Source organism: Numida meleagris, chromosome Z (genome assembly GCF_002078875.1).
Source record: "Numida meleagris isolate 19003 breed g44 Domestic line chromosome Z, NumMel1.0, whole genome shotgun sequence".
NCBI lineage: Eukaryota > Metazoa > Chordata > Aves > Galliformes > Numididae > Numida > Numida meleagris.
This window is the reverse complement of record NC_034438.1, coordinates 63675918-63703179: the sequence shown is the minus strand read 5'-3', so window position 1 is coordinate 63703179 and position 27262 is coordinate 63675918. Positions and strand designations below refer to the sequence as shown.

General features: G+C 39.2%; 2 protein-coding genes across 9 annotated transcripts in view; both read left to right on the top strand.

The window, feature by feature from the left end:
• On the top strand, positions 265-13101 carry CCDC125 (coiled-coil domain containing 125). Its single transcript, XM_021381434.1, has 12 exons — positions 265-425; positions 522-892; positions 2282-2340; positions 3259-3345; positions 4162-4239; positions 4949-5034; positions 7149-7231; positions 8092-8207; positions 8977-9084; positions 10318-10489; positions 11959-12092; positions 12486-13101. Exons 2-12 carry the CDS (start codon positions 625-627, stop codon positions 12822-12824), a joined length of 1530 nt encoding a protein of 509 aa, XP_021237109.1. The 5' UTR covers positions 265-425; positions 522-624; the 3' UTR covers positions 12825-13101.
• Positions 13012-27262, top strand: part of ZFYVE16 (zinc finger FYVE-type containing 16) — a 33985-nt gene continuing 19734 nt past the window's right edge. For 2 of the 8 annotated variants that reach the window (XR_002433628.1, XM_021381425.1), the window contains exons 1-4: positions 13034-13113; positions 13712-13763; positions 20523-20630; positions 20819-22968. Coding sequence is in view for 7 of the 8 variants with exons in the window: in XM_021381425.1 (XP_021237100.1) it covers positions 20561-20630; positions 20819-22968 (2220 nt within the window). In the remaining variant the exon portion in view is untranslated. Of the gene's footprint in view, positions 13167-13201; positions 13388-13711; positions 13774-20522; positions 20631-20818; positions 22969-27262 lie in introns of those variants that run through there. The other 6 variants (XM_021381431.1, XM_021381428.1, XM_021381426.1 and 3 more) reach the window with 6 other exon arrangements.

The window sequence follows — 27262 nt, the reverse complement described above, 5'->3', positions numbered from 1 at the left end:
CCTGGGATGGTTTAATAAATCACATTTTTAATTCTTGCCTGGTAAATTAAAATTAACTTCTCAGTAGTTTGTTATGGTTGCAAACTTGAAAAAAGTTCTGTAAGGCTTTGTACAGCCTCCGAAGCAGCACGGGAGAGACAGAACTGACACCGGAGGGAAAATTAAGCAGAGAATGAAACGCCGATAATGACGCTAGCGCCCGCCGCCCTCGGTCCCGCGGCGCCTCCGGGGCGGTGCAGGCGGCGAGCCCGCCCCGGAGCTGCGGGGGGGCCGTGCCCTGCCCCCGGCCGGGTCTCCGCGCCTCGGCCGCGCCTCGGAGGTGGAAGGGCGGCGGGGGAACGGCGCGGCGCGGCGCGGCTGCCGGCCTCCCTCTGGTGAAGGGGTCTGACTGCCTCGATTGCCAGCAGCACCTGGAGGCTGGACAGGTAGCTGGAAGTGGGCTCACACGGAGAGCTGCGGGGTTTTCGTTGAATGTTGCTTTCCCACTTTAAGTAAGGAGCTCTGTTTGTTTGTTTTTCTAGGTGAAATACCTGTTGTTTTGTTAGGGCTGGTGTTCGCTTGGCCAGAAAGTGAAGTGTGCTCCACTGAAAAACAGAACAAAACAAGGAACAGGTGGAGGGTGAGATGGAGGAAGCAGAAGAGGATGACATGGCATGTGGAGACTTGGGGAACGGACTTGGGAGAAGACCTGGAGGTGTTTATGAAGGGGAAAAATTACAAAACTATTCATTCAGACCTAAGAAGGTATCTGTAAAAGCTTACAACACTCTCTCATCAATAAAGGGAGTGGAAGAAAATGATGCTACCCCTCTTCCCTGTTCCAAAAGAAACAGCTTTCACGATGGATCATCCAAGAAGCCTTTTTCTAGTTCGACTCGACAAAGCAGCTGTGGTAAGGCTAATTTGGAGTTCACTGTTCATGAGGAGAAAAATTCTTGGCAATACTGAGCAGTGGAGTTACTCCACAAGGCATCACCAAAATTAGATTCATCGGTTTGCCAAAACCCTCAGAGGCTGTGAAGGATTCCATGTGCATGGGCCTCACAGGTTTCTTGGTGTCCAGTGCTTATTGGGATTGAGGGCAAAGCCTTCAGGTCTTCTGTCAGTGCAGCCGGTGTTGCCAGAAGTGCAAGAAGTGCTGTGCGTGCTGGAGGCAGCCACATAGTCACTGCATCTGGGTCTTCCTCTGCAAATTCTAACGGGAGAATTGCCTTGCAGCCAGTCAGGCCCTGGCCCTTCTTGGTGTAAAACGGCCCTTGTTAGTATTTGGTTTTGCCTTTGAAAGGGACATCCTATGGTGGAGGGCAATGTTATTGCTCTCTAACACACATTGCATTGAATCATTTGGGCTCCTCATTTAAATGTATGTTCCCAGAGACTGCTTCTGAGGTTTAGGGCTAAATATTCAAACTCCTGATTGCTCTTTAGCTGAAATTTGTGACCTGGCATAGTTTAAGAAGTTAGTTTTAGAATCTACACATCTCTGTTATCTCAGTGTTGGCAGCCAGGTTTATCTGAAGACAACACTACTGTGAATAAAATAAAATACTTTATACTTTACCTTCTTTACCTTAAATTTTTAGCCATTTTTTGTACTTTGTCTGAAGTATTTCCATGTAACTTGCTTGTTTCTCTCCTTTACAGTAAATTTGAACTATCTTTTCTTCACGCTAAGCCATGTAATTATTCTTAGTTTCAGCAGTGTCAATTAGAGGATGCTGCGACAGCAATGTAATGCTGGTTGGTTTCACTGTACGCCTGTCACTGCTCTCTGTGGTGCTGTCTTGGCTCTAGGTCGTTCTCTTAGCAATATCCCTGAAAACATGACTAAGTCCCACATGAACCCAACTGACTTAGCAGGAGGCTGCATGTTAATATGTTTCTGTGATAGATGAAGAAAAAATTATGCCAACAGGAACTGCTTGTTTATACAAGTGTTGAATCTTGCTAGATTGTGTTGGGTACAGTTGATGAAAACTTGCAATTTAAAATGAATCTAAAAAGTGAAATTATTTTTGGAGTCAAGTTGTCCTTTTTTTATTTTATTTTTAAATGGAAAGTTAGAAATTAAAATTGCCCTTAATGACTGTCTTTTTTCCAATTTTGCTTCTTGAACTGTGAAATAACGGTTAAGTTTAGTGTTTATGTATTTCTTAGGTTTGCTTATTAGCTCCAGTAGTTAGGAAAAAAAAAAAAACATATGGAGACTAACCTGAAAACAGGGAACATGCAGGGATAAAGTAAATTCTCATGTTTTCAGTATCTCCTCTGAATCTTACAGAATCCAATAGTGAAGTGTTAAATGAAGAACTAAAGCAACAGCTTCGAGGAGCTCTAGAGGTTAGTAATGCTACTATGAGCGCTATCCTTAAAATCTGCATTTCAATTTAATATGTTAAAGCACAGTGTTATTTTATCAGAAGATATTCATATGCTCAGAATCTTGTATGGATGAGGGTTCTTGAAACTAGAGCACTACTTGGAAGCCTCATTACATTTTATGCCAGAGAGTCAGAGCCTGAGATGCAGCTTATCCTCTGACTTTCCAGGGAAAAAAAAATATTTTTAAAGATCTAGAGAATGTTAGAGGGATTGTACTCCTCTTCTGGCAGGTTTTCTTTTTAATTCATATTAGACCTTGAAAATCTGAATAGTCTCTGGGCTTCTAATTTGTGCTTTCATCAAAATGTGAAGGAGCCGTACTAATTTTCAATCAGACAAAAGTAACAGGTGTTGCTCACAGACGTGATTCCAGTATCAGCTGCTGAAGCAACAGAACTAGAAGAACAATGGCAAAGTGTTTTGGGTGGCCAGAGATGAACAATCAAGGCCTACATAATTGTGAAAAAAAGATAATTATTAAAAGCAGTGAATTTTTGTTTATCTCTGGGAAATAGAAAAAATGCCTCCTTCTGAAGGGAGGAATGTTGCTCGCTTTGTGTCAGTGCTCTAGACCTATGCTAGTACATGCAACTTTATTAGCAAGGCAGAACTACAGTATATAGTGGCTTATTTTGTTTTGTTTTCCAAATACACTGGAGGAAAATAGAATGGATAGTAACAAGTATGCTTTAATGATTTTGCACTAGGATGCACTGTTAACGTTTTTTCATCAGAGGCAAATGGTTAGTTGGGAAAGAATCATAGAGGATAAAGATGAGACTTTTGAGGTGGACAAATTTACATTGCTGTTGTAGTCAAGGTTTTAACAAGATTATCTTGGCTTTTATTCAGTGTATCTACTTTATTTTACTTCAGGAAATGGAAATGTTGAAAGTTGAGCTTGAAGCTGCTCAAAGACAACTTGAAGGAAAAGATGAAGCCCTAAGAATTCTGCAGAGCATGGTAGGAGTTGTTCAGAGATCATTTGCTTACTTACTGGTAAAGGAAGGAAACAAAATCTTTCTGCAGTTCCTCATCAAGCCTCTCAAACCTTTGAGTCCTTCTAAGATTATAATTTGAATTGTTGAGTCTGCAAGTTTGTACAGACTTGGCTCTTATATTTTACTACTTCATCTGCATGGAACCATTACAGTTATTTAAGAAGACTTCACCATTTTAGCAAATTCTCAGAATTTTATCTTTGAGGATCCCTGAAGGACTTAGGAAATGCTGCCTTCTTTGCAGTCCTCTAAATTACAGATTTTTCCAGTGCTGGAGATTCTGCTGCAAAGCAGAGATACTTTCAGTTAATTGGTCCATCTAAGCATTAAATGTTGCATCAGTCTTTTGTTCATGGGTAGTAGTATTTTTATTTGTTGTTACAGTGTGTGATGTTGAAATTAACTGCCTATTTGCATAATCCATTTATAGTTCTGCAGTTTCTACCTTCAGATATTTGTAATAAGTCACATCTGGACCAAGTTTTCTGAGAGTTGATATTGTGGAAAATCCTTAAAGATATGATCTTTTTTATAAATAATGCTGTATTTTTTTCAGTAAAAGAGACTAGATGATCAAAACACAATATATATTATTATATACATGATATGTATGTATTATACAGCATAGCTATTTAGTTTCTTGAAATCAGAGTGAGTTGCTAGTGTCTAATTCTGCATATTTCTGGTTAACCAAGAGCATGAATCTTGCACTGATGTAAAACTGAATGTTGTGCTGTACTTAGTTAAAGTATTTGATTGATCTATGCTTTTTCTGCAGGCAGTATTTAGTAAAGCCACAAGTCATACAAAAGCAATGCTTGAAAAAACTGAGGAGGAAAAGAGAACTTTAGAAAAGGTAAGAGTGCAACTTTCCTTCACGCCTGCACAAAATCACAGAAGTTCATTGCTATTTTTAAGGGTGGTCATACTGTTTATTTGAATCGATACCAATCCGCCATTAGTTTCAGTTTTTTTATCAAAGTGTTCTTATTCCTTTCTACCATTCTGCCACTCATCTGATCTTCACATTTTCCTACTACACTGCATACAAATATGTGATACCTGAAAGATATTAGAATTCTGTGGTTTTAGTTGTTCTTTGTTGTGAGTTCCACAGTTGTTTATATTGAGTTGCACTTTTTCTTAGTTAACCTGGAACTTCCAAAACAAGCCTGAGGAATGAATACCCAACTTTAATAGGGAAAAAAAAGAGGAATAGGAGGAAAAAGGCAGAGAGCTTCATTAAACTGAGTTTTTAATTTTTGTTTCTGTTGTTATGTGCCCTTTCCACAGAACAGTAAGGGAAGAGGGAATTGCAACAGTATGGGTTTGCTTTTGTAATACGCCACTACAAGCATTAGTGCATTCAGCAGGGTCTGGAACGCGCAGATTCGTAATGCACTAAGTCATTGTTATGTGCTGCTAAATTTATTTTAAAAAACATAGATTGTAATTACTGTTGGACACGTCAATCTCTGTCAGTGCCAAACGTAACACCAGCAGTTCCATTTCTTGCTTTTGTTAGGATTGTAATGAGTTGCTGCTGGCTTGTTTTGTCTCCACAGGAAATTAATATTTTGCAATGGGAAATTAAATTTGATCAGGATAGATTTAAAAACATAGAAGACACATGGACAGAAAAATATGACAGGTATTTAATTTATGCCGTATTTCTTTTTCCTTCTTTTCCTTTTTCTCTCCTTTTCAGTGCTTTCTTAATTTCCTTCCTGATTTGAGAAGATTAATCTAAATTTCATGCTTGTCAGATTTTTATTTCTCAATTAAAACTACTACAATTAATAAGCCTCAATTTTTTAGTTGGCTGGCTTTGCTAGTGAGTTTTCATTTTCATTCTTTTACTTTATTGTTTTAGCCACCAGGAACCAGACTGTTCTTGTTTACTTTAAATGTAAATGAGGTATGGAAAGTAATAGTATTTGCTTGCATGTAGAAATATTATTTTCTGGTTAATCATTGCTTTACTTTCTTGCATTGTAAGTATGAGCCTAAGTACAGGTAAAACTGAATGCTTTTGGGAGAGGCTGATGAACTGGTTCTTTGTTTAAATAAGAATTATTCTGAATGGAAAGAAGGCGTAGTTAGGCAAGCAGAAGAAGCCAAGGCACTACACTAATAATTCATTGGCAAACATTGAAAGATGTAAACAGCAGTCTCACTTACTAAAATGTATAATAGTATCTCTGGCATCTACACTTCAGAGTTACAATTATTTTAGTGGAGTTTCTTATTTAAAATTTTCCAACTTTGAATCAAGGAATATGCCAAAAACTTATGAACTATTATTTATAAGAAAGATTTGCTAAGACATTTTATCTCTTTCATCTCTTAAGTGAGTTACAGTGCCTAGAAATATCTTTTTAAAATCCCTTAGGAAATTAGGAAGTGTTGGGAGGTAGTTCAGAGCAACTAAACTACCGTTAATTGTTGAAAGCTAGATAAGAGTTTCAGAAAGCCACAAGCCATGGGCTAAAGGCAGGAACAGTCAGCTTTGCAAAAACATTTTCCAATATCCAGTACACTAGGATGAGAAGGATGTTTATTTCCCTTCTTCATTCAAACAAAATATTTCAAGTTATTATTTAGCTTTAAAAAAAAAAAAATGAAGTAACAGGATGCGAAAAGGAGTAGGCAGCCGAAGAGAGTGATACCCTAAAAAAATGTATTACTTTAAAACACTTAGGAGTTTAGGTTGCCACTTCTCAAGAAGGAAATACATAAAGGAAAACATGCAGTCTAAATGTCTGTCGTATGCTCTTAGGTTGCTGCTCTCAGAATACTATTGAGATAGAGGAAGTTTACTTTCTCAAAGTAAGACCAGCCATATTGTCGTTATGTCCAGTTACAATTTCCTCTTTTCAAGGAAGCAAAAGATTGCTCAGCATTTCAGAGTTTTAGAGTTACAATTTTTACAGAGTTTCTAACAGTAGTGTGGTACTTAAGTTAGGGGCACCATGTACTTCCATGTGAATTATTTTTTTATTACCTTTTTTTTTTTTACACTCAAGCACACAAGGGCACATTTAAATTGATAGCATGAGGGAGTGGTTTTACTAAAAAGGTCAGCCTGTTTGAACAGTGTGTGTTATCTGGATTGCAAAGAAACCTCCACATGAATGCAGAGGTTCTTATGACTGCTCCCTGCAGAGAGATCTGCAGCCTGAATAACCGGGAGCAGCCCTGCAGAAGCCGGTATTGCATGGTCTGATTTCTGTGCCTTGGTTCAGTGCCCATCAGACCAACCCTACGCAGACCTACTCCCACAGTGTACTGTGGTCAACATCCCTTGTATATTATTCAGAACATTTAGTTGATTTCATCTGTTTGCCCACAAGAGGAGTTCATTAGTTTTTAATAGGCATCAAAAATCACTAGCTGTGTAAAAGGTCATTCTTTTTTTTATTTCAGAAGGCTAGTTATGAGCAATTGCAGGTTGTTTATTGGCCCCTCACTAGCAGATTCAGATCTAATAACACACCACTTATTATTGGTACAAATACTATTATGGGAAAAAAATCAGGAACTTTTGCATTAAAAAATTGATGAGGAGACTGCTGATGTATGTGTAATATCTTGTCAAATTAACACTCAACTTTTTTCATTTTTTTTTCCTGTCTTTTCAAATCTAATTTTAATTTGCAGGAATATTAGATACAATGTTTTAACAGGATAATGGCTTTTTTCCATTTGATTGCACATTTAAATATTTATTTCAAAGATAATACAGCCCTTTTCTAACTTCTGCAGGATATACTGTGAAAACACAGCTCTTAAGGAAGCACTAAAAGTGAGAACAGAAGAAGTTAAAACTCTTAAATCTGAAAATGCAAGTAAGACACAGCAGCTCTTCCTACTGATATACTGCTTCTCTGGAATAATTCAGGAGTTAACTATGAATGAAAGTTTCTTTCAGGACAAGTCTCTTTTTATTGGCAGCTGATACTAGTGGATATGCAGCAAGCCACTTTAAATAGGCCAGTAGCGTTTGTTATTCTTGTCACATTGTCACTCAAACTGGAAAACAAAACAAAACAAAAAAACCTGATAGGATGAGTCAGGTCTGAAGAAATAGACTCACTGCCCTGCGGGACACTGGATGTAGAGGGGAACAGCCTTTTGTGTACTTCTCATGTTCTGTAGAAAGGGAGCAGCAGGCCAAGCAAGGCACAGGATGCTTGTGCTAGAATTAAAATCAGCATTAGAGACATACACTTTTAATGTATCTAGATTACCATAGCAAAATCTTTGAGGTATTGAGCTTGTTAGCTTTATAATGGAGTTCTTCAAACTACACGCTGTGCAGATACCTAGTTAGCTCAGGTAGCTTAAGCTCCTTTCCCTTATTTCTGGTTTCCAAAAGCCTTTACAATAGACAAAACAGGTCATTATTTTCCCAACATTGTGCTTATCTACACAAGGCTACTGCCTAAATTGTACACAGAAAAGAAAAAGATGGGCACATAATGAAAAAGTAATATATGAGACAGTATCTCTGTAAATGGATCATCACATCTAGGAAAACAAAGAAGGAAAAGCAACTGGGATATGAGTTTCCGAATCTACATAGTCTTATAATATTTTCATAACTGGTTCTTAAACTATAAAACCATTTTGTTTGGCTGTAGTTAAACTCAGAAATTAGGAAATTGGAAGAGCAAACTTTAAATTATTGTCCTCGTTTATTTCACAGTTTTGAATCAGCAGCGCTTAGAATTTCTTGCAATGCTTGATGAGAACAAGCAGAAGATTGTTCAGGAGAACATGTCCATGAATCAAAGAGACATCACAGATATTACAGGTCTTGAAGTAAGTATGAAGTCTGTTTTTTGAAATTGCTGGTTCAAAGCTATGCCCTGATGAGGCCTGCAGGGAGGAACATAAACGAGCTGACAATTTTTGTCTGTTGGTTATCTTCTTCCAGTGAAGTAGATGGGCTGCCAGCCACTTCCTGGTCAGTGGAGGATGTCCTTTCAGCCTGAGTGTCTAAGAACAAGGGGTGATGACCTTGTGTCCCAGATTGTCATCTGGAAATCCATATTCAAAAATGTATATCTTTATGATATAAGAGCAGGCTGTATAATGTGATGCATTTATTAATGTTTCTGGAAGTGCTCAGTCTGGGAAGATCACAGTGTAAGACTTTAATTCTTTGTTTCTCCTTCAAAGTAGAAGCTAGAGGGGAGCAATGTCTACAGGGGTATGTTTACAGACTTGGCTCTCCCCATGTATGAGCACAGTGCTTGTACTACCTTGATTTTCTTGAGCATTTCCTTGTAGGTAACTGCTGAATAGAAAACTTAAAGCCTTTGTGGTAGTGAATTGAAATTTTAACAGTTAATTGGCATAATTAGTATTACAAAAGTACTGTGTTAAGATTAGATGTGAAATTAGTGCTGAAAAATAGACATCATGTGTGTCATTGTAAGTGAAAAAAACAGATGTCCAAATCTTTGTAGGTGAATTTTCCTCTTACACTCCCTCTGTAGCTTCAGGATATTTTTACTAGTCATTTGGCATCTCTTGGATTGCATTCCATATGCAGATATGTAACTGCTGGTTTGTTCTGGATTTTAAGCTGGCAGTCCTTGGAGCCTGCACCTGCAATTCTTCTGAGGGGCAGCCTTGTTCCTGTGCTAAAATGGCAGCTGTCACTAGAAAGCAAATTCTTCATCTCAAGCAAGAGGTAATGCTGTTTAATTTAGGTATGAACAAGAAGAGAGCTCAAGAAAACAAATTTGTACAAAAACAAGTAAAGCCATAAACGCTCTACCATGGGTTACACAAATGGGTGTGTTTTAAAACAAGAATTCATCTCAGAAGTAATGTTTGTTTGTGATGCCCTAACTGTTGCTGATGTAAAAATGTAATAATATAAAAATGTTTTCCTAGTAAAAAAAAGTTGTTATATTTTGTTCTACTTATACTTTTTAATATGGAAATATGCACGCTCAAAATGCATACACTCTGTAAATATTTACACAATGTGAGCATGAACTACCACTGAAAAGGAAAACACCGCTTTTCCCTTCTTTCCTGGCACTGTATTCCACCCCATTCCCCCCCTCCTTTGTGTTGACATTAGCATTTGAGTGGTCATCCAGCTAGATCATTGAGCTGACCTTGCTAAAAATTATGTATTTACATCACACTTAATACAACAAAATGTTTTCAAGCCCATAAAGTCTCTAATTTAGTAAATATATAGTTTTAGATTGAAGGTTTTTTTCTTTTCATTGGTGTTTTAGCCTGCAAATGTGGTAACCTTTCTCACAGTCCTTATTCAGAAGTACCCAGTGACATACTGATCCTGAAAATATGTAGAATAGAATAGAATAGGTTCACTTTATCTGAAAGGGACTTCTGAAGATTGAGTCCAACTTGGGGCTGACCCATAATTCAAATTTATCAATAAAAACATTATCCAAATGCCTCTCAGACAGGCATAAGGCAGCAGCCATCCCTCTAGAACTGTCTTGTCTCTTTTGTATCAGAGTTATGATACCTGGTACAGATTCTGTTCTTTTCCTCCTGTGCATACTGGTAGAGAACAACGTGTTCTACAAGTGCAGAGATAAATAGGCATGGCTGGCAGCATAGTTAATGCAATGCATAGGTGGTGCTAGCTGCATGTATAGAAAAGGATTTAAATACGTACTTCAAAATATATTTCTTTATGTAGCAAGAAAGCCACTCTGTTCTCTTTCTACTACTTCCCTAATTAGATATATTTAAAATTTGCCCCCTCCTCAATCCCCTTTACGTGCACAGGGCTGCTTTAGGAACTGCTGTGGTGACTTGGTAACATGAAAGTGCTGAACTGTGCTAATGGCTTCAATCTGTCTCAATTTAAATTTTAAATACACCGTTGCTTCCAAATTGCTTAATATACTGTAAATTTTCTCTTAATTAAAACCAGATTGAACTTCTGACGAAGAGTAAAGATGAAGCTTATATAATGGCAGATGCCTTCCGAATTGCATTCGAGCAGCAGTTAATGCAGAGGAAGGATCAAGCCCTGAGGCTTGCAGAAGTGATAAAGATTAAAAAGGAAACAAAACTTATAAACTGGAGGCGACTGAAAGAGGATGGTAACTGTCTCTGTAATGGTGGACTAGAAAAACAGCTGATGGGCACAGGCAGACATTTTTTTTGTATCGAATGTATGGTTGTGGTTTAATGGCTGACAGACTTCTGAAGAGTTCAGAAAAAAGGAACAAAGTTATGTCAAAACTGTGCATACCCTAAGAAATGTAGCTTGTAGTTCACAAACTTCTACCAGAAGTTTCTTATGTAGAATGTGCAGGTGTAAGTGGATTGTTATAGTACTCATAATATAGAAACAACCATAGGACATTGATGACACTAATCCTGCTTTTAGTGTAGCCTTTTTTTAATTACATGCTCATGAGCTGTATTATGCTAGAATAAATGATGTGTTATCCAGATTAACAGTAACATTGTAGATATTAAAGATGTTAGAAAAACAGTACAAAAAAACCTAGCATCTGGAAAGGGTAGCCTGGCCATTTAAGATGCTATCAACAATTTTATTTTTATTTTTCAGTGAAGCCTGTATCAGGAAGGATAAAGGCAAAAACACGTACTGAGCTTTTACTGAACTACTACTTTTTTCTCTCTTTTTTTTAAGTACTTCCGTTTTTCATTATTTGTGTTGGCATTAATATTTATTCTTCTGCTACTACTTAGCATGGTCATCTGCAGTCCCTCTGCAAGAGAAAGGTTGTCATTATCCTTGTCTTTGTTGACAAAAAAACTAATGAGAATTATTTAAGTGCTTATGTCATGGTCAAAACCATAGCAGAATTGAAGAATAGAACATAATTCAAAATCTGTTTCTGCTAGCCCTTGATCTGTATGTGCCAGGCATGAATCTGTGGGTCCTCTGGATTCTTTGGGCAACTCCGGGAAGTAATATTAAAACAGGATATATCTCCAATATCTGATTGCCTTTTATCAGTATCGTTGTTTCACAGAATCATAGAATGGCTTGGTTTGGAAGGGACCTTAAAGCCCACTTGGCTCCAGCCCCCTGCTGTGAGCTGGTTGCATCCCACCAGGTCAGACTGCCCAGGGCCCCATCCAACTTAGCCCTGAGTGCCTCCAGTGTGTTCTAAGCTCTATGTTTTGATACAAGCATCTCATCATTTTAAGGTATTTTAATCTTTTGATAAATCTTATGAACTGAACATATTGAATCAAAGAAACATATATTTTTTTTCAGGCTACCAGATGCTTAAAAACACATTGCCATGAATTGTTATTTAGCTAGAGACAACATATATTTTTAAATAGCAAAAATAACTTTTATTTTCAATTTGCTCATATATCTGATGAAAAGTCTAGGTAGCTTTTAAGTGATGGCAAGAGTGGTGCTGCGTATTAATAACCTGCCATAAGATGTACAGTAGAAGCTGCAGCCTGCAGTGCCATTCTACAGGAGATTGCTCAGAATTCAGTTGGATGCACATCAATTTTATCTAAAACCAATTTCTCTCTTAAGTATTCCAACCGTTCTCGTACTTCCTATTGTTCATAGGGTCTGTCAAGCTACAAGGGAACAAGAACAGTCTGGGACAGAAATTGTCAGGCCTGCTCTCATCAGATGTTGACAGCAGGAAAGTTGAAGAACTAGACAACCCTCACGAAATCCTGAAGATGTTAATAGATTTGGTTAGTATTACTTCTTAAACTAGAGTTTTGGAGAAACAAACTGAGCTGCACAATTTTTATTAATATACCCAGGTAAAAATGAGACAGAGTCTTGTGTGGATACACGTTTGTATGTGCATGTGGAAATGCTGCTTCCTGTGCGAGCATCACTACTGCTGTTAAATGGTCTGGACTGATAGGTTACTGCTAATTTTGGTTACTGCCAAACTCTGGGCTTGCCACCATGCCTAAGGAGTCTTAATATCATTCTGACATTGTTCTTCTGATCCTTTCATGTGCTGGACACGGTGATCCTCGTGGGTCCCATCCAATGCGGAATGCTCTATCATTTACATGGACTCTCTTGCTCTTATTTCACGGTTTCTTTCTTCTCTTTCCGCTGTCAACATGCAGGTAAATGACAAAGAGGAGGCTCTGGCTCACCAGAGGAAGGTCAGCTACATGCTAGCTCGCGCAATGGAGCTGAAGGAGGCGGCACGGGAGACACAAGGCCAGCCTCTGGGGGGGCACGGAGGCAAAGCCGTGCAGCTCTCTGGGCCACCAGCACCAAGACAGGCGTGCTGCTGTGGCCTGGCTTCTCCGAGCAGCCTTTCCTCGGCTTCCGATGGAAACGGGTTCGAGAACTCGGTTAGAGTGCTTCGAAAATCACACTCCTGGCCCTCCGAGGCTGTGCATCACGAGGAAAACGATCCGCGTGGGGAAGCATGCGAAACTTTGGTGATCTCGATCTAAGCGTCAGCCAGAATAAATTATTTTTTTCAAGGAAGAAAAAAAAAAATTTTGTGGACATGTCTGTAAGCACCCCCTGCCGACACGGCCGAGTACGGGAGCGTCCTGTCAGCAGCGAGCGCCGATGTGGCAGGCGGGCGGCTCTGCGCGTGCGCCAGCGGAGAGTCTTGCGCACGCGCAGAGTCCGAAGGTGCCTGCCCTCGCGAGGGACTGGCACCGCTCATGCGCGGCGGAGCGTGCTGAGCATCGCGGGGCCTTCCGGGAGCCGGGAAGGGGTAGAGCTGTTCGTGAGGTGAGCGCCGGGGAGGGGCGGTTCTCTCTCCTGCTGTGCCGGGAGGGCTCTGGGTAAGGAAGGAGAAGGGGGAGGTTGGGGATGGTCGCCGTGCTGGGAGTCCAGGCCCAGGGAGCGGCCGGGGGCGGAGTAAGGCCGTGGGGCTTATGCCGGGCGTTCCTCGTCGGTGCACGGCGCTGCCTGCGGCCTTCGTCGCGGCTGCGAGCTGGCATTCGTCTTGCTGTGCGCGCTGTGCTTTGTGAGGGAGTCCTGCTTCCTCCCCGACCTAACGCGGGTGTGTGAGGAAAGGGGCCCTGAGCTGGGCCTCGCTCGGGGCTGCGGCGGACCTGGGTACCTTGGGGCTGGTCAGGCGGAGAAGCTGCGTACCTGAGGGATTCGTCTCGGTGACGGCCGTGAAAGCGCGCGTTGGAACTGCAGCGCACAGTAGCTTCGGAAACGAGGCGAAAACAATCGCGCCAGTGTTTGTGGTGTGAGGTTTGGTGCCGCTGCGTGCGAACAGCAAACTACAGCACTTGATGCAGTGTTGGATTATTTAGGCACATGCATTGCTCTTAGCGATTTAGAGACGTTAATGATCTTTTTACTTTCTTCTTTTCAGTTGGCTTTGCTGTCGGATGCAGAGTTTAATGGACGTGCGTACGCTGCTCAAGTTAAGTCACTGTAAGATGTGCTGGATGAACTGGAGTGTGTGGGCAGTCCTGTCTGTATTTGGATACAGACAGCAGTGGCAGAAAGCTGCTTCTTGGAACGCTCTGAAGAAATGACTTGTGCGCAGGAAAGGATCCAGCTTGCTGCCAGTACCAGATGCTGCTAGTGTCTGATGCTGTGCTGCTTAGGTTGTCTAATACGAATGTCTGATAATTAATAATGCAGATTAGAGAAGATGACAATATTGAGAGAGCACTGGTCTCTGTTGTTTGAGAAGTTATCTTTCAGACCTGATCAAACAGTCATGCTCCCACGACTTGTTTCCTGAGGTTGAGCATTACAAGCTGATACTGCCAGTAGTGGTGGCACTGTGTGCTGTGTGTCTGTTCAGGTGAGCAAGTGGGGGGTTGGAGTAGAGATTCAAAGGTTCCTTCCGACTCAAACAATTCTGTGATTCTTTGGAATGGGTTCTTCAGCCGTTGAGCCTGTTGATGGTACTGGTGATGTTCTGGAGCAGTGCTGAAAAACATAAATTGTTGGATGACATCTCTTCTATGTGTGGTGTGAGTGGTGCTATTTTCTCGTCAGAGGAGCGATAGCACGTGCCAGTAGAGTGGAAGGAAATTCTAGGGGGACTGAGTATGTTGTCAGCGTAAAAAGTCTGATCAGGTTGATAAAATCATAATGTTGGTTATCCTTAGTGTTGCTGAAATTGTGTTTAGACAAGGTCCATCTTCAGGTAAGGCAGTTAAGTGTTTTGCAGTGTGCCACGTTAGCTTTCTCTTAGGTTCTAAGTTCTGTGAGAACTTCTGTATATTCTGTGTTCATCCCCTGATTCAGTGAGTAGATTTGCAGTGGTAGCAGCTGCTGTGCTTTTATGGTTCCATAATATATTGCACTGCTCAGCAAGAATATTATATCTTTGTTATTATCTGACAACACTTAATTATTTCTCATTTTTTGCTCTTTGTTAGTTGCTGCTGAACTCCATGGGTGTTTGTACACTTAGGTTTTGGTGGGTTTTATGGCTTTTTGTTGGTTGATTTGGGGTGGTGGTGTTTCTGTCTGCAGGGCCTCAAGCCTACAGGTTTCTGGTTACTGGAAATATAGTGAGAAAACACAGTGATGGAGTTGAAATAATACAGCATTGTGGTGATCAGAAGGACTCCACATAAACACAGTAACTGTCTAAATATTAAGCTAACTTTTAGAATTGAAGAATTGTACATGGCATTTGTGTTTCTTTGTTTCCACACCTTATCTTGTTTTGTTCCAGCATGCTCCCTACAAATACAGACCTGGATTCTTTAGTGATGTTTGGTTGCGACTAGATTGAGATCTGGTAATGGGTATATACATCAAGCACTAGAGGCTGTTTTTCAGGGATTTTTAAACATAACAAATCTGTTTATCATTAGACATAAAGCTGGTTAGCAAACAGTAATGAATTTATCCATTTTATTTTACAAGTTCTTACAGAGAACTACTAATGATCTGCATTTAGAGATACTGTGTTTGATAAAAGAAAAAAAAGGTAATCTATGCTATAGTTTGGTGCTTGGCTGTTCTCTATCCTAGCAAACTTGTAATGTCTTCTCATTTAAATAAGATTGCATTGAGAAGTCCCTAACAAAGTGTCTTTTGAATCCCAGAATATGTATCCATTAGAAATTTTTTATGAAGTTGCCTATAAAGTTTTTTCAAGTCCATTGACACACTCAGGCTTGTTGCATGGTCATCTAAATCACAACATTTGCTTTTCTTAGGTAACTCAGTAAAATTACTATGCCTCTGTTTCTTAAGATACGGTCCAATATAAAGTGCAGTGTTAGGAGTTAGCCAGAGATCAAGCCTGATTTGATTGGGAAAATAAAGTAAGCAAGCTTTCACCATTCCCGTTTGTTCCATTTAGGCTTGCTTTGTGCCTGGCCTCAGAATGCAAAGAAGGATGTCAGACCAGGTGCTGATGTATTTGTGCTAAACACTTAACTGTTCAGAGTCCATCCCGAGACTACCACAGACTAACCCACCGTAATGCTGTTGTGCTGGCATTTGGAATACAGGGTTCACTGTAATGACTACTACGTAACAATTCTATTGTTAGTTTTCTTCTAAATCAACTTGGGTAAGATGGTAAAGAACACTTGTACAGTAATCACGGCTCTGGGGTTTGCCCATAAGGGGTTTAGAAATGCAAGCATTAGCTAGCTTATCTCTTGTAAAGCTTGGGGATGGATATCTGCAAGGTTTGCATGAATGCAGATGAACGAGAGAGTTTTGTGACAGCACAACGGTCCTGTTTTGGCTAACAGCTGTGGGAGTGAGCAGTCAATGTTTCAGCATGGAATCTTGAGAGCCACGAGGCACAGAGTAAGAATTTTTGCTTCATTAACTGTGAAATGAATATTAAAGTTAAAGCCCCTGGGTATGATAATGACCTCTAAGAACATGCTAAGCATATCTGGCTGTTGTACTGAACTCTCAACCAAAACTGTGTTAAATGTCACTCTTAAGTCAGCAAACAGGTAAGGTTAGGATATGAGGGAAGTCCCTTGGGGAGGCAGGAGTGGTAGAGAAGACGAGACTTAAGGACAGAAGAGGGGGAAGAAGAGGAGGAAGGCTCATCTCCTCTTCCTCCACCACAGCAGGGACATCTTGCTGGTAAGCAGTGCGCCTTCTCTTCTTGGTGAAGACTACCTGGGTTTGTGTGTATTTGGCTACGACTGTTACTATATCTTAGCGCTGTTGCAGCTATCAGTGGCAGTCCCAAACCTATGTCTGTCTGTCACTTCAATTAATTATTTTTTTTTTATGTTTGAAACTGTTCAGTGAAAGTCTGAGTGGTGCTGGCAGGCAGACAGACATCACCTGTTTGCGACTTTGTGAAAGCTCTTGCTGGGGAGCTGAGGCTGACAAAGTCAAAACTGTACACTTAATGTGACACATGGCTAAAAGTTGTGAATAGGAGACTTAGAGTGAGCTTGTTTAAAAATAAACTAGATGCTTACCTAGAGAAGTGTAAAAGTAGTCTGATGTGCCTTTTTGTAATAGGCTAATGAAAAACATTGAAGCTTATAGATGTTCTATCAGCAAAATAAAGGCTGTTAACTTGGAAGATACGGATTTTTGCTAAGTCACGTACTTGGAAGCCCTAGTGTTAGGTGTGCTTTGTTCCTTAGTGAAGTTAGGTGTCCATTAAGTGAGACAGAAGTAAGGACAAACAGTGTAATGAGAGCTAATGACTTGTAATCATTCAGAATATTTAGAATGTGATCTTTTTCTATCCTTTAATATTTTAAAACCATCTTCTGTGTGTTTCTGTCTGAAGAAATGAGCATCTCAAGACTTCTCTTGTTATCAGGCCTTGTAGCTTAGTCATAAGGCAGACAGTAAAATGTCTGAAAGAAATAACAGACCTTTTTTTGCTCAGTTTAGTACTTTTCACCTGTCAAAGTAAGTCTCCAGAACTGGTCTGTAAACTGAGTTACTCAATTTAACAGTAACTACCTTCCCCAGTCTAAACTCGTCTTTCTGAAATAAAGCTTTCTCAGGTCTTCCCCTTTAAACTGACTTCTGCTGTGTTAGAAACTGTTAACACTGGGCTGTAGTCATTTTATGCTTTATTTTCTTCTGTTTTTGAGAAGGACTAAGGACTGGTACACATCTCCTAGTTCCCCTAGCATATAGATATTTATCTTAAGATGAAAGCATACAGTCTTTGGCAGACAGTGATTTAACCATTGCTTAAAACTTAAGGCTTTATACTTTGAAGAAATTATACAGAATAGAGCCAGTAGGAATCTCAGGTTGTATGCCTTACTGTACTGTGAAGGATTTAAGATCTCAGAGACCATATTTTAATAATCTATAAACCGGTTGGAGGCAATGTTGTGACAAAATTCAGATAAGTAGAAAACGTGTTCAGAAAATAGCCTCTAACAGAATGTATGTGTCTTTGAACCCTTGGAAGGTGGAAGCAGCAAGTAAGGGATTGATTCAAGGCCTGAAGGTGTCTGTTAGGAACACAGATCAGGCTTCCCTGTTTTTCTCCCTGGTGGTGATGCTTTGCTGTTTGTCTACTTCCCCTTCTGGTGTGGTGGCGTTCAGTTTATACAAAGGCCTCATCTCCATGAAAACTAAGGAAAAACTTTAAAAAAAAAAAAAAAAAAAAGTTGTTATTGCTGCCTGCCCAGTGTAGCTGGACAAATCAAAATGGAACAAATCAAAACTCACATGATGTAAGGAATGTTAAAAAGGCAAGTTGTTTACGGAGCAGTTCCTCTAAAAGCTGCAGTGCAAAAATCCGTGTGTGTAAACATCTGCAGTCACTGCTTCCACACCCAGCAGTCTCCTTCCTGTGTTCTCATGCACTTTCCCAGCCTGTACAGAATTTCTGTTTCAGTCGCTTGTTTTCTTGATGCTTTTAGGTACGGGGTGGGACTTTTACTGAAGTTCCTATGTATTTTTAAAAATATGGTGATGCTGCTGCTAGTTTCAGATGGTCAGAAGTAGAAAATTGAAATTCTGAGTTACATTCTGAGTGAGTGCAATTTGATGAAACAAACAGCTTCAACAGGTTGTTTTTGCTCAAGGAAACGAGCAGACATTTAACAAAACTGTATCACTAGAACTTTTTCTTAGCTTCTGATTCACTTCTGTTTTAATGTAAATACTGGGATTGGCTGTAGGCAGCTATAGCTGAGCCAAAAATGTAACATGGTCTCATTCCTGAAATGTTATATCAAATGAGTAGGATTTTAGTTTAATGATGATAAAACATATACAAGGACTGAGAACAGTGAGATAAGAGATGGATAAAAACGGATTACTGCTTGTCCTCCCCATTGTTGTAGTGGTTTTTGGGAGACGAGGGAGGGGAGAAGGGAAAGAGTGTTGGAGACCCTTCTAGAAGAGGTGAAAATCTGAAACACTTCAAGAAAGGGTAGCTAAATAAGAGGAATAGTATACTGATCATTTGAAGTTATTTCAGTTGTTCAAAATACTTTATTACCATTTATATATATATATATATAACCATGTTATTCTAAAACTACATAGAATTAGGTAAAAGTGATATTATTGCCATAGGATGAGGTATTAAAAATGGCACATTTCTGAGCTTCCTCTGGAAATAATATGTACCTTATTCTCTGATGTAATTAATATTGGCATAAAACTTCAGCTGTTTTGTGCACCCGATTCTTTTCTGTTTTTGACAGAAATCATTGGGCGAAAAGTATCTTCTGCTTAGCTATTTAGTGTTATAATCAAATAGTGCATGTATATGTAATTCAAAATCCATTATTTGCCAAGAATGAAAAATGCCATGCATAATCCAGATGTCTTTTAAAGTGCAAGGTAAAAGTAGCTGAAATTATTACTTCCCTCTACCGAGTATATTTTATGAAATATCAGAGAATTCTTTGTAAAAGCTTCAGATGTCACTGAGGTAAGTAAACAAAACTCATTTCCAGAGGTGGTGCATCTTCTTTATTGCTGATGGCCATGTTTCATTGACAGCTAGGCTTTTTGTTTTGCTTTTAAATTATTGTGAACTTTAATATATTCAGCATTCTGATTACTGTAGAATGGGAGCTTAATTTACAGAGATGTAAGTTGGTGTTTTGTGTACAGCTAAGAGTGAAGGAGCAGGATTTACAAGTCCTTGCCAGGACATTGTGCCAAGCTACTGTCTTTCACTTTGTAGATGTGTTCTTGTGGAGGAACAAGCAAAAAAATAAAAGTGTGACTTTCTATCCTACTAGGGATTTGGTTTGGCTTTTTGTGGGATTAGGCTAGAGTGGCTGCCAGCACAAAGACCTTGGGAGCATGTGTCTGGAGAGTGGTGAATGGTCTGTGACTGCTTCTTTCAGTCATGGCTGCTACTCCTTTAGTTGTAACATAAATTGTACCTGGATGTTAAGGATGTGTAAGAAATCCCTGCAGAGAATAAGATCGGGATTATATATTTCTTAAACCCCTGTTTTCTCATAAACCTTCAATATTTATACTTTATATAATCTCTTCTAGTAACTCTTGACCAATGGTTTTGTTAGTGTTCATAAACATGTGCTGTAAGGATGAGATCTACAGTTTGTTTTCTTTTAGTAATATATAAGCTGTTTTAGTATCTCCTTGGGTAGCAGGAAAACTAGGCAGACCTTTAGAGGTCTGTTTTCCAAACAAAAGACCAAAGAGATCTGAGTCCCTTTGGGTTACTTTTGGATAAGCTAGATAACATCTTGATTGTGTGATAGGTAGTTGCATGTTATGGGTATGCAGACATTAAAAAGATGTAGGATTAGGAAGCTCCTCAAAGTGATCAAGAAGGCATAACATCTGGAGACTGGAAGTCTTCATTAATCAAACAAAATGGTGTTGTGTGATACAGAGCATGCTTAGCAAATTGCTTTCTGGTGAGTTGCCAAGTATCAAAAGAAGAGACTTCTTTTTTTTCTTAATGCCTTTTTCCAGGTCTCCTAGAAAGTTAATGGGTTTTGTGTTCTGAGTAGGGTGGAGATGAACTAAATTGCAGTGCTAGATCTTTTTTTTCCTAGCCTTGAAGAAAAAATTAAGAGGATTTAAAGGCAAGTTGATGATCATGAAATACATAGAGGCTGATGGATTGCAGCTATCTGTATAACATTTTATTTTATAGACAGAAAATTTTCTTTAAAATACTTCCTGAAAGTTATTTTCTAATAATAGGAACACTTTGTAAATAGCAAAATGTGAGTGAAACATTATATTTTTCTTTTTAGGTTTAAGAGGCCTAAAGCTATACTAGAACTTAGCGAGAATGGATACGTACTTTAAAGCTGCAGTCTGTGACTTGGACAAACTACTGGATGAATTTGAACTGAATACAGGTTAGTAACTGCACTGCCTTCTTCTACAGTGTGATAATGTTGGTCAAGTGACTGCTGTGGGGAATTTGAAAGTAATTAATGATAAGTTAAAGCTTGTGGTAGTGAATAGATGAAATTTTGAGGACATGCACTGTAGAAACAGTTAAGCCTTATAAACTTTGTTGTTGATCTCTTTTTGCTTAAAATAGATGAATGTGACTTCTCCAGAGCACCTCAGAATCCATATGATTCAAAACACCGTTCCCTTCCTTTGGATTTGGAATTCTTGCAACGCGTATACCCAACACAAAAACTACAGGAGAATGCTAACAGTTGTACTGCATCAGAAGAAATCTCTCAAGCCAGCCACACCAGACCAAATGAAGGGATTCTGAATTGTTCATCACAAAATGAGAGGAGTGTTTCTGGGCCTGATATTTTGTCCACTGTGAACAGTGCTTCCTCGGAAGGAAGTCAGGGTTCAAACCTGGGAAGTAGTATACTTACGTGTGATCTTGTTAATGACATAAGTAACTTGATCCGTTCAGCAGGTGCTAATGTAGATAATCAGAAATTGCAGCCAGGTGACTCTCACTGTAGTGAAGACTGTTTGAGTGGCTTTGGCAAATCTTTCATACCTCTTCCTGATTGTTTATTTTCATTGGGTTGCAGAGGTGTTTCGTGTACAGAGCAGAATGATGGGGACTCAATGCTACAACATTCAGGACCTCTTAAAACAGAAGAGAGTAATCAATTAGCTTTAAAATCAGATGTTTTTGCTAAAGCAAAGGTTTCAGATCTGTGTGATTATCACTTCACTTTAAAAATACAGTCCTATATTGAAGTATTTGATCATCTTGAACAAACTGCTCACCCTAATACTGCGTGTGTCTCTGAAACATTACAGAATTCAAATGTGTACGATCCCAAAGATGAGGCAGCGTATGAAAAATTGCCTTCTGAGCCACAAGACGGAAGCACGTGCTCTCCTGTGAGCAAAGAGATGTATGGAGGAAATGCTGCAGAAAATGTTACCTTGGAAGATCAGTGTAAAATGGAATCCATGCCTTCAGATCTGCCAAATAGACATCAGATGGACAAAAGCAGTGGAACATTACCTGAAAGTCATGCTTTACAAGGCTCCATACATCAAACGGGGGCTGAAGTAGAACTAGAAGAGAAAATTACAGAAGAAAATATGGGTAGTGAAAAAGTTGCTGACAGTGAAGTACTAAACAGTGCTTTAACTTTGTGTGTATCAGTTGAGGATGTCCAGACATCACTGCCACATCTTCCACTTCCTGTATCTCTGTGTGGTTCCTCAGTTGTAACGGAAGAAAAAGTTAATCTTCTACCTCAGAATGAAATAGCAGAGGTTATTAGTGACAGTTTAACTGTTAACGCTGGGAAGTTTAAAACGGATCTCTCTAATTGTGAATCCCCCAAAGAGACTGACTTAGATGAACAGGAAGGATATTTAACTAAAATCAACCAAAGCATTGTAGAAAATACAGATGGAGAGACCTGTAATACTGAGAGTGTAATTGATGACAGTGATTCTGAGCAAATCAAAGCTATTGCTCCTACTTTCATGGAATATGAAGCTGAGCCATATGGTGTTGGTATAGACTGTTACTACAATGAAGGTATTAGCCAAACTGTAGCTGACTTCACTGCTGACGAGAGTATTATTGAAAGTAATACTCTTGTAAGTGATGCAGAGCTTGATGAATTCTTGTATGGGCAAAGTCATCTGTCCAATTCACTGGATTCTTTAAGCAATGGTAATAACTTAATGGCAGCTGACACAGAAGTAAATTTGAGAGATGAGAACCTGGATTTCACAAAGGTCACTGAAGAACATGCACAAACAAAACTGGAGGATATAACTAGCATTAGTAGTAATCTCGAAGTTTCTCCTGCTGCCAGTAAGTTGGAACCTCCAGCAGAGGGGAGTGCATTTCATATTCAAAATGCGAGAGAGCATGATAGTGAGGCACAAGTTTCAAAGCTTCCTACTGAAGGTGCAAGACCAAAGCGGTTGTTTGACTGTACACAAGGAGGTGTTGGTCAGAGACAACTGAATCAAATACATGTGCTGGAGAGAGCTGTTACTCCAGAAGCTGCCTTCTCAAGGAGCAGCATTACTTCTGATGGAAGTTCTGAACCTACTGGGGAAAGTGGCACTGAAGCAGGAAAAAGTCAAATATTTCAAAGTGTAGAATCACTTAAAACACCTGCAGCTCTTCTGCACAAACAGCCGTTGTGGGTTCCTGATTCAGAGGCACCCAACTGCATGAACTGTCAAGTGAAGTTCACGTTTACAAAAAGACGACACCACTGTCGTGCATGTGGAAAAGTAAGTTGTTGGTGAGGGGTCCTTCTGTTACTGTAAGCAAATTTACTCTGCTTTAGGGATAACCAGAGTGCAAAGAAGAAAGATGAATTGTGTCAACATTCTAAGTATTTTTTGATCTTTTTTCTAAATTTTGCATCAGAGTTAGACTCTTACAAAAGACTACAGTAAGTAAAAAAAAGACTTCTGTTTTGAAAATAGGAACATTTTACTTGTCCCTTTATCTTCCATTACTGGCTAGACTACTGTTCTTTGCTTGTAACGGGGAAGATGGGACAGTATGCACTGCAGTGATCGTTACAGTCAATCAGTTTTCTACTTACTTTAGATTAAGCTTAAGTATTTAGATTAAGCTTAAGTATTTAGGCATCAAAAATTAAGGCAGTGATGGTAATCAGAATTCAGAAAAGTGATTATGATAGGTGTTAGACAATATCCATTACTCTGGAAGGATGTGTTCTTTCAGGAGCTATCACAGCAGTAGCCATGCAAAGGATTTACAGTCTAAATCTGTTGTCCACTGTGTTTAAATGTCTGCACAATTTCCCAAGGGAGTTGTCAGGGAGGACAGGGGGAATTGTGCTACTTCTGCTGAGTGAATAGTACTCACTAATTGAGTAAGTAATCTGTAGACTTTCCTATTTTTCCAGCCTATGGTCTTCCACAGTGGGTAAATAATGCTGAAGTTTGCTTTTAATCAAAAATAAACTTCCTTGTGAGCTATTGCAGCTTATATTGCAGTACTGGTGCATAAATACAAATATAATACTAATGGAAATGATTTTTTTTCAGTGTTCCTCTGCGGGCTTTATGGATGAGGAGATGGTGCAAAGACTAGTCAGTAGTTACTAGCTTCTTTCATCCCATTTTAGAAGGCATCTGAAGAGGCTTAGTATTTTTTTTTTTTTACTCAGAGTCCCTCTTCTAGCAGCATGTATACATAGTCCCCATTTTCTTCTATCGCAGCAAACCTATAGAAAGTGTAGGTCTGCAGTGGAGTGCCAAGAAAATGCTCTCATTGTGACAAGCTAGGAGTTATTGAACTTAAGCAGTTATATAACCTGCTGAAGTTTTATAACAGTTTAAAGTACAGATCTTTAAATATGGTTTTGAACTTCTTGGAGTAATAACTAAGTAAAACAAAAAGAAGTACTACTTCTTGAAGTAGTGAAGAATTCACCATGAAGTTTATTGCATGTCTTCTGGAGATGGGGATAGAAGCACCCTCCAGTACGCACTGCTGCTAACAGCTGTTAGGGTTGCTAATTCTGTGTGTTAACAACAGAGCGTCTTCACGTAAGAGCAAAGTAATTCAGGATGCTTCACAATGCTTGTGCATCTGGAAGATGAGTGAAGGCAGTACAGATGGTATAACTGTTAGAGATAATAGAGCGCTGTGCAGCTGTAACTGTCACAGCTTTTCTGAATGTGCAGTAGCTTACTATTTTTCTGCTTCTCTTTAAAAACAAAGTCTACCTTTCTCATGGACCCATGTTGAGTTGCTGTGTTTTCTACCAACTTGAGGAATAACAGGTAGAAATTCACGATTGTCCTCTCTGAACTGTCCTAGAATTGTTTAGTTTTTGTGTAGTCCTACAGGTTTATTACTGTCACGGAAAGTGTCAGAGCTTGGGAATTCTGGCTTCTGTGCTGGAGGAAAGTGTAAGGTAGTGATGATCCCTGCTTTTTCTCCAATCTGTAGCACGCAGGATCAAATTCTCATTTCCATTTATTTAATTGTTTGTTTTTTGATGTGGTACATTTTCTCTTTGTAACCCAGCTAGATTTAATTTTGTTGCTCAATAGACTCATTTTCATAGCCGTTGTCCTGTTGCACTATCTGTCCCTTAGTTTGTTTCCACTTCTTGTTTCTTGTGCATTAGGATTGAGATGATGCTTTTATTGAGGGTCCTAGTGTCACCAAGTGTAAGAGGAGAGTGGCACTTGGCAAAGGATTGTTGTACTGCTCAGCATTTGAAGCCCTAAGGTTGATTGCAGCTGATTAGCAATCGATCCTTTCCAGTTACATTCTTAGTAACTTTTCCAAGCATGTGTGCTTTCAGGTGAGATAAACTGATTAATAGGAAATCATTAATTATTATAGATACGACATTAATATAAAAGCAGCTGGAACGTTTGTTGTCTTGCACTGATCAAATGTGACTGTTTTAACATGCCTTTTCCTACTTAAAGGAGTTCAGTTGTAATAACTTTTGTTTTTCTTCTTTGTTCTGTTCCCTCTTTGTTTTCCCCTTAATCCACTTAGTTTTCCTGGAGATAATTAGGAATAGCAGACCTAGCTTTGCTTCCACGTAACTGTGGTAAGGAGTAGAAGGCTTCTGTCAGACCAAGGCATTGAAGGATATTTTTTGTAAAGGCTGATATTGTCTGTAGAATCTTTACGTAGCTGAAAATGATAGTGCTTGAAAACTTGCTAATCCACCTTGCGAGAAAAGCACCTGATATTTGTGGCAACTTGCAAAAAAAATTAGAAATGGAATTCTGTGAATGAGATTGTAGAGGTATGGTCCAGGTTGAAAAGGTGCTTTCCTCCATCCTCAAATCTCCTTTAAACCAGACAGGATGTATATCCTGTTCATGTAGAAAAAGGTATTCTGTTCTTTCAGAGCAGTTGTCATGCTCTTCAGATGCTGTGCTGAAGGGAGTAACAAGAAGGCAACTAATAGGTTTTTTTTCTGGCTCAGTTGAGACTACTCTAGCCAGTGTAACTCCTGAGACAGCGTTGGTAAATTGTTTGGGAAGCACTGAGATCTGCTTTGGATAGTTGTCCAAGAGGTAGCTTGGAATCTTAGAGTAGAGTGCCTCAATGCAGTGTGGATATTAATGGCTGTGAGACAAATGGGTCAAAAATGGCTCCTGCTGATATAAGAATAGATGGTTCCAGCCATGCCCTGAATCCTAGTGAGAGATGGCAGTAGTTGTCTTCAGAGATGGTATTAAGGCAATAGAACAGATGATTCCCATCTCTGGGGCTCAGTACTTGTTCGCATCATTCTGTTTTTTCCTCTAAAGCAGTTTCAAGATTAACAAAAGTAGGGGTGAATTTGAGAATTAACTGATGCAACTTAGAATTATTTTTATCATTCCAGATAAGCATTTTAATATAATTAGTTATCAATTGTGTCTTCCTTGTTGCTGCTCTTTGCTGTGTACTTATTTCATTCCTTATTTTTCCTGAAGGTTTTGAGATACCGTTGTAGACATCTTGCATGAAAGGTGGATGATATAGGCTTGAATATTAAGTTGCAAAGGGCCTAGAATTAGATATATGTATTTCTTGGAAGAGTCTGTTCATCATTGTGTGATTATGTACCAGCTGCTTCCATCTGTGATCTTAAAAACAAACAAAAAACCTAGCTAATCTGTGGGCATCTGTCCTTACATAACTAGATCTGCACACAGCGGAAAGTTTTATGGGCTGTTCTTTTTCCTGCCTGTATCTCAGAGACTATTGGGAGGGGGTGAGTTCATAGCTGAATAACATGAGCGTTTATGACCATGTGTGCAAGGTTGGCTTTGTAGACTTCTCAGGAATGCTTTGGGCCAACAGAAATGCCTGACAAATTTTAGGCTATGCTAAATAGTTGAAAGCAAGTTATGGATCATAGTTGTGTATTGTGTCTGAAACAATCTCTATTCCTATACCAGCTGTATCCCTGGGATAAACAACTAGTACAGTCTATTCTTTCTTTATTTAATATTTCAGACTAAAATGTTCCTTCTGTGTAAGATAAGTGTTCTCTAGACTATTGAGGATTTAATAAAATGCTTTAGAAAACACAATACAATATCAACTTTTAAGAAGAGATACTTGGGCTTGTTAAACAAAACCAAGAATCACTTGGAGTATTGTTTTACCTTAATCATAAATGGAAGAATTCGTAAAAAAAAAAGAAAACAAATTAAGTATTAGTGTATTTTCAGCAGCCTTCCTTGGAGGCGGTCTTGATGGAAATACATAAAGTAGCATTTTCAGGTTTTGTGCAGAGTTTCAGCAGATGCTAAACTTGAAATTTCTTCAGTCAGGAAGGTGGCAATAAACTTCCATGTGCTTTAAAGCAAACAAAAACAACAACAACTTAAAAAAAAATGGGTTCAGCTCTGCGTTTAGTATTTTGTTCTTCAGAGATTTTCAGCTGGTGAATTTCCCTAGAGTCACAAGAGTTAGCATGACATGATTGTCTTCCCTGTTAGAAAGTTCTGCAGATCATAAAGATTCCCCAAATAAGTGACAAGGGTATGTTTTGCTGGGAGGAGAATGATGACACACGGTGCC

Excerpts from the sequence above, each read along its gene's own strand:
- CCDC125 (XM_021381434.1), top strand. The coding sequence starts at position 625 with ATGGAGGAAGCAGAAGAGGATGACATGGCATGTGGAGACTTGGGGAAC. Across the intron at positions 893-2,281 it reads GACTCGACAAAGCAGCTGTG|AATCCAATAGTGAAGTGTTA; the intron begins GTAAGGCTAATT and ends TGAATCTTACAG. Across the intron at positions 8,208-8,976 it reads CAGATATTACAGGTCTTGAA|CTGGCAGTCCTTGGAGCCTG; the intron begins GTAAGTATGAAG and ends CTGGATTTTAAG.